The sequence below is a fragment of the Physeter macrocephalus genome, chromosome 6 (genome assembly GCF_002837175.3).
Source record: "Physeter macrocephalus isolate SW-GA chromosome 6, ASM283717v5, whole genome shotgun sequence".
Classification (NCBI taxonomy): domain Eukaryota; kingdom Metazoa; phylum Chordata; class Mammalia; order Artiodactyla; family Physeteridae; genus Physeter; species Physeter macrocephalus.
The window spans coordinates 61,316,405-61,323,717 of NC_041219.1; the positions used below are offsets into that span (position 1 = coordinate 61,316,405).

The 7,313-nt window shown below is 46.7% G+C and overlaps 1 protein-coding gene across 2 annotated transcripts in view; it reads left to right on the forward strand.

Moving 5' to 3' along the window:
* BORCS5 (BLOC-1 related complex subunit 5) overlaps positions 1-7,313 on the forward strand; it is a 100,376-nt gene extending 93,063 nt beyond the window's left edge. For both annotated transcript variants that reach the window (XM_028491024.2, XM_007112998.2), the window contains exon 4: positions 6,628-7,313. In XM_028491024.2, coding sequence (XP_028346825.1) covers positions 6,628-6,858 — 231 coding nt within the window. In that variant the 3' untranslated portion in view covers positions 6,859-7,313. The remainder of the gene's footprint in view (positions 1-6,627) is intronic.

The following is a 7,313-nucleotide window of genomic DNA, read 5'->3' on the forward strand; positions in this document are numbered from 1 at the left end:
TATATCCTGCCACTGCCTTCTGGCCTGCAGAGTTTCCACTGAAAAATCAGCTGATAACCTTATGGGGATTCCGTTGTATGTTATTTTTTGTTTTTCCCTTGCCGCTTTTAATATTTTTTCTTTGAATTTAATTTTTGTTTGTTGGATTAATATGTATCTTGGTGTGTTTTTCCTAGGGTTTATCCTATATGGGACTCTCTGCTTCCTGGACTCGGGTGACTATTTCCTTTCCCATGTTAGGGGAGTTTTCAACTATAATCTTCTCAAATATTTTCTCAGACCCTTTCTTTTTCTCTTCTTCTTCTGGAACCTCTATAATTTGAATGTTGGTGCATTTAGTGTTATCCCAGAGGTCTCTGAGATTGTCATCACTTCTTTTCATTCTTTTTTCTTTATTCTGCTCCTTGGCAGTTATTTCCACCATTTTGTCTTCCAGCTCACTTATTCGTTCTTCTGCCTCAGTTATTCTGTTATTGATTCCTTCTAGTGTACTTTTCATCTCAATTATCGTGTTGTTCATCTCTGTTTGTTTGTTCTTTAGTTCTTCTAGATCTTTGTTAAACATTTCTTGTATTTTCTCAGTCTGTGCCTCCATTCTGTTTCCGAGATTCTGGATCATCTTTACTATCATTACTCTGAATTCTTTTTCAGGTAGATTGCGTATTTCCTCTTCATTTATTTGGTCTTGTAGGTTTTTTACCTTGCTCCTTCATCTGTGAAAACTGTTTTTGCCGTCTGTGTTTTTTTTTTTTTTTTTAATGAGTGGGATTGTGTTCTTGTCTTACTGGTTGTTTGTCCTGAGGCTTCCAACGCTGGAGTTCATCGGCTATTGGGTAGAGCTGGTGCTGAGATGAGGAACCATGTGAGACCTCACTCTCATGAATATTCCATGGGGTCTGAGGTTCTCTGTTAGTCCAGTGGTTCGGACTCGGAGCTCCCACTGCAGGAGCTTCGGCTGGACCCCGGGCTTGTGAACTAAGATCCCGCAAGATGCCTGGGGTGGCAACAACAACAAAAAAGAACAATAACAAAGTGAAAAATAAAATTAGACTAGGAAACTAACAGATATATTAGGAAGAATATAAAAATAAAAATATAGATGAATCAACAACCAGAAGGTACATCAGTACCACAATAGTAAAAAAGAGGAGGAGGGAAAAAAAGGGGAGGGGGGAAGAACTTGGCTCTGGAGGGTGGGGCCTAAGCAAGGGTGAGGTTTGGGTGGTGGGCGTGGCCAGGGTTCAGGACCCACAGGGCTGGAAAAGGCCCTGGGGGCTGTGGGGGGTGGAGCTTAGGCTCAAGGAACAGAAGGGGCCCAGGCGTGCCCCCCACCCCTGGTCTCAGAGGGCAGGACACCTCACCTGGGAGCCCAGCAGGCTTCCTGGGCTTGAGTGAGTGGGGCAAATGCCCTCCTCTCTTCTCCTGTTCCTCCAGTCTACGAGGGCCTCACCCGCCTGCCTCTCCCGATCTCCCCGGCCTCCCTCCTATGCCCCGAGGACCACGTGGCCTGGATGGTGTTTTGTGGCAGGGGTACCGCCTTGGGAGCTCAGCAGGCTCCCAGTCCTGAGTGGGCCAGGTGATCGCCCTCCGGTCCTCTCCCCCTCTTCCTGGAGAGTCCCTCCCACCTGCCTCTCCTGATCTCCCTGGCCTCAGGGGCACTGGTTCTTTCTGGTCTCCACTTCTCCTCCTTCCTCAGTCCCTCTCTGTCCTACCGGTGCACTTTGAGGTTCCTCCCATCCCCTGGGCCTCAGAGTCCCTCACCAGCAGCTGACAGGCACCCTAGTTGTGGGGAGACGCTAACGCCGCATCTTCCCACACCACCATCTTGACTCCGCCCTGTAGCTTTAAATTAAGTCTTGAAAGAATTACCATAAGTCTTCAGACTTTGTTCTTTTTCAGAATTCTTTTGACCATTTTATTTACTTAGAATCAGCTTATCAAATCCCTACCAAAAAAAGCCATCTAGAATTTTGATTCAGATTTCAAATGAATCTATAAATCGATTTGGCAAGAACTGACATCTTAATGATGTTGAATCTTCCAATCCATGAACATGGTATACCTCTCCATTTTCGAGATCTCCTTTAATTTTTCATTGCAGGGTTTTGTAATATCAGTGTGTAGGTTTTATACATATTTTGTGTCATTTTCTCTAAGTTTTTTATGTTGATGCAATTGTAAATTTTGTATTTTTTATTCCGTTGTCCAGTTGTTCATTGCAAATATATAGGAATACAATTGCTTTTTGTATATTGACTGTGTATCTTGCAACCCTGCTAAATTCATTTGATGGTCTTATTAGTTTTTGGTTCTAAGTTTCCTTAAGATTTTCTAGGTACACCATGTCATCTGCAGATTAAGACCCTTTTATTTATTCCTCTCCAGTTCCTGTGCCTTTTATTTCCTTTGCTTGATTTATTGCAGTGGCTAGGACCTCTAGTACAACTTTGAATAGAAGTGGTGAGAATGGGCATCCTTGCCTTATTCCTGATCTTAGAGAGAAAAGTGTCTTTCACCGATAACTGTGATGTTAGCTGTTGGGTTTTCACAGATGCCCTTTATCAGACTGAAGAAGTTTCCTTCTGTTCCTAATTTGCTGAAATTTTTCATAATTTGTTGAACGCTTTTTCTGTGTCTGTTGAAATGATTATATGACTTTTAACTTTTATTATAATGAAATGACAAATTACTTTGATTTTCAGATGCTGAAAAAGCTTACATCCTTGAGATAAACCCCACTCGGTAATGATATACTATCTTTTTTGTATATTTCTGGATTTGACTTGCTAATATTTTGGATCCATTGCTGGCAGTGGACCGACCAGGTGGGCAAATAGGCTGCCCCATCCACATAAGGTATTTGGAATGACTTTGAGCCCCTTCTATAGATGTCTAATGTCATAGTAAAGCCTGCACTTACACCCACAAATAATCTCACCTCCATTTTCACCTGCCCTTTGAAAGGTACTGCCACCAGAGACAGTATATGAATATGTGGGGCAAGGTTTGAAGTATGAGTTTAAGAGTAAACAGTGAGTTCCTTAGGGCAGGGACTTTATCACATTCATTCTATCAGTGTAAGATTAAATCAAACTGGTGTTACAGAGACCCAGAATTACGGTGGTTTATACAGAATGGAAATTTTTTTTTTTGACCTTGTTTTTTTTTTTTAATATTTATTTATTTATGTGGTTGCACTGGGTCTTAGTTGTGGCAGGCAGGCTTCTTAATTGCGGCTCATGGGCTCCTTAGTTGAGGCATGTGAACTCTTAGTTGCAGCATGAATGTGGGATCTAGTTCCATGACCAGGGATTGAACCCAGGTCCCCTGCATTGGGAGTGCGGAGTCTTAACCACTGCGCCACCAGGGGAAGTCCCGACCTTGTTTGTTTCTTTTAAATTAATTTTTACTGGAGTCTAGTTGATTTACAGTGTTGTGTTTCTGCTGTACAGCAAAGTGAATCCGTTATACATATACATATATTCACTCTTTCTTAGATTCTTTTTCCATATAGGTCATTACAGAGTATTGAATAGAGTTTCCTGGGCTACACAGTCAAAATGGAAATTTGTTGTTCTCTCCCACACCTGGTCCGACCCTCATGGGGAAAAATCCTCATGGACCCAGACTTCTTCTAGTTCACTGCTCTGCCGACCCACAGATAATGACCGTAGTTATTCTCGTGGTCCATGGGGGCTGCATCTGCATTTCAGCAGCAGCAGAGGGAGGGAAGGGACAAAGAAGGAGAGGAGGAGCATGCCAGCTAACTTTTAGGAAGGCGCCCGGAAGCTCCATGAGAGACTTCCTCATATACATGCCGCTGACTAGTACTTAGTCATGTGGTCACAGCAAGGCCAGGGTTTTGAGGCAAGAGTCATGGGGAATAAATAGTCATTCTCTGTCTATTGGAAAATCTAGTAGTTTTTTCATTTAAATGGCTTCTCTGGAAGTTCCTGAAACAAAGTTATTTGCAACATTCCTCCTTCTGGCCTGAGTTTCCTGGAATAGTAAAGTCATGTTAACAAAGAGAGTGGAAAAGAAAAGTCATGTTAATGTACACAATAAGCCGTGTGGGTGTAAATAGTTTTGGTTCTTAATATCTATATCACTAGGACTTTGCATGGTGCATGGCACATGGTAGTACTCGATAAATGTCTCTTGACTCTGTATGTTGTATTTATGCTTCCTTGTTAGAATCTACATGCCAAAGTAGAAACAGGAAAGGTGAATACGTTCCCGATTGTCAAAATGGTAAGATTCAGAATTGCATTAGATACTGACATTGCCTAAAGTCATGTCAGAAATGCTGGAATAAGTCTGTACCTGGGGTTCCTGGGTACATCCTTAGGTAGGGATTAGGGGTCAGGAGGAGTATTGGCTGAGCAAAGGGCAGGGCATGAGAAGTAGGCATTACCCATTTCATTACACTTTTCCAGGTATTAAAGTCTTAGTTGCACCAAATTGAGACTTTACTTGCAGCAATCAGAAAGAATGGGAAAAGATTTAAAAGGCAATAACTTTTCCATCACGTGATTTGATGCTCTTCAATGCCATGCCGTGTACCAACTAAAATCTCATGTGCCCCTAATGGTACACTCTCTCAATTAAATACAGTAAAAGGAAGATGCTGGACTGAGGAAATCTGGGTTTTAGTCTTGGTTCTGTCACTGTGAGACCTTGGAGGTCGCTCAGCCCTAAGTTTCCTCGTCTGTGGTTTTTTCCCTCTGGGACTGTCATGGGATTGACTCTTGGAAGACATACTCTGAACATGTTTGAACAGCGTGCTTGAATTCAGTGTGCTCACCTAAGCATGACACGGCTTTGAACAGAAGCTCTGGACACATTAAACGTGGCCTCAGCTGGATGTGGAAGTGTGTAAAGAAGTGTATGCCATTGAACAAGAACTTTGCTAAGATGGTTGTAACAGCTGTCTGATCAGGTGTCAGTCAGGCCGTAGGAGAGGGGATGGGCTGATTGCCAAGGGCCTTAGGCACGATAAGGTAGAGCCTTGGAGGCCATTTCCGATAAACTCTGACTCAGGAGTCTGTCTAGTCTGGTAGAGTTGGGGGCTGGGGGCTGGGAATGCCCCCGCCAAGTGAAAGTGATGACCCGAGAAGGTTCTGAATTCTGGTGCAGGCTGTTGTTCCATAAGCTGTGCTGGCCCACGAGTGGGTCCCAGCTGGCTCTCACAGTCTCGCAGGAGGCGGAGTGTTCTAGGTGCTGGATTGAATTGCCATCCTGAAAAGGCCGGCGCCCACTGTCAGCAAGACGATAATTTCCTGCCTCGCCACCTCCAAAGTGCTGAGTGCCTGAACAGGCTTGCAGAGAACGCTCTGAAGGTATAAACTGTTTCCACCTTGTCGGGAGTGTCCCATTCAGATGGAGTTTTTCCCCTCCCTGCGCATCGCAGCCCTTCACCAGCTGGCTTTCGTTGTTCCCTCGGCATTTCAAAACAAGTGATGGGAGAACCAACGGACAAAATAAGCCCTGAGTTCTTGTAACAAACCCCCTGCTCCTCACCACCGTCCCTCTCTCCCCACACGTACAACGTCAAAATAGAATTGGTTATTTTGTTTTCGGGGGAGGGGGGTGCCCTGGCTTGGGTCTCTTATATGTTAGAGTGTGTGTTTTGTTTTTGTCTTTATCACACCGTTTTCGGAGGCTCTGCGGTAACCCGCGTTGAGGGCCAGCGCTTGGCTGGGTGCCGGGGTTGGGAAGGACTGTGCTCCTGGGAGAGACGAGAAGGAAGGGTTGAGGTGCCATTTGAGCTTTGGGACAGAAACATGAGTCTTGGGGGTGTGACTGTTGCCTCCCTGGTTGGGGAAGGAAACAAGTGGGGAGGGAGTGGATGCGGGTCCGTGCAGAGGAGGGGTACGGGCATCCGACACACTGGCGGTTCCCTCCTCCTCCTGTTTTTATCCAGATGATAGGTACCAAAGAACCTCGCCAGGGGAGGAAAAGAGGTCACAAAACAGGAGCCCAGAGCCTCAAGTTTGCTTGACTTGGGGGAGGGTGCCCGAAGCAGTCCTCCGTTTGCCCCGCATGGTATATAGACTTGGTTGGCATCTGTGGTCCTGGCGGGGAGTGCCACCCCCTCCAGGCAGCTCTCCTGGAGTGACTGCGGTCTGCAGCCTCCAGGGAGGAGGGAGGACAAAGCTGAGTCCTGAGCACGTCATCATCTCATTTCGTCCTCACAGCAACCCTGCAAGTCTGCCATCAGTCCCGATTTTTGCAGATGAAAAACCTGAGACAGAAAGCATACATATTAGCGACTCAAGTGGCAGAGCCGGAGTCAAACCTTGGTCTGCCTGATTTCTGAGCCCAGGATTCTTTCCTGTAGAGAGAAAGAGCTAGAAATCCCAGGGTCTCAACAAGGACTTGATGGCTCACGCTCCCAGAAGGCAGAGCTGGGGGCCGTCCTCCCAGTCTCCCTCTGCAGAGGGTTCTGGGGCAGCAGCCGGTCAGGCCGTGTCCTGGAAGGTTTTTATGCCCAGCGATTCCGCTTCCTGCAAAGCTGGTCGCCCCCCACGTGGCCTGTGGGCTCCGCACCTCGTGCTCGTCCCCCAGCCTCGTGACGGGACTTGTTTCCTCTGGATTGAATGTGTCTCACTTCTCTCCCTCCTGCAGATGGATCTGTCTGTAGAAACCCTCTTTAGCTTCATGCAGGAGCGCCAGAAAAGATACGCCAAATACGCCGAGCAGATCCAGAAGGTCAACGAGATGTCGGCCATCCTGCGCCGTATCCAGATGGGCATCGACCAGACAGTGCCGCTGCTGGAGCGGCTCAACAGCCTGCTGCCCGAGGCCGAGCGCCTGGAGCCCTTCAGCATGAAGCCCGACCGCGAGCTCAGGCTGTAGCTGCCTCCCCCCACCGGCTGTGGTCGGGGGACCGCCAGGGCCCCAGGACGCTTGGAACCAAAGGCGTCGGAGGTGACCCAAGGCCGCTGGGGGTGTTGACGCTCCCCGGGGGCACGGGAAGCAGTCCCGTCGCCCTGGAGACTGCGATGCCCCAGCCCTTCCCTTGACGCGCTCTCCCTCTGCAAAGCCAGCAAACCTACTCTCAGTGGTCACCGAAGTTGGAACGTTTGAACTATTAGGGATTCTTTACAGAACTCTGCCTTGGGACTTATTTTTATTTTGCGTAGTTCTCTCTTTTTGTAAATTGACAGTGTATATTATCTAGTCTAGCTTGCAGACTGAAAATATGAAGAGAAGGGGAGAAATATTTTAAGAAGCTCTGTGTCCTTGACGCCTTCGTGAAATTTTTCTCAGTAGGCTGTCTTGTGGGCTGTAAACATAAAGAACTAATTTAA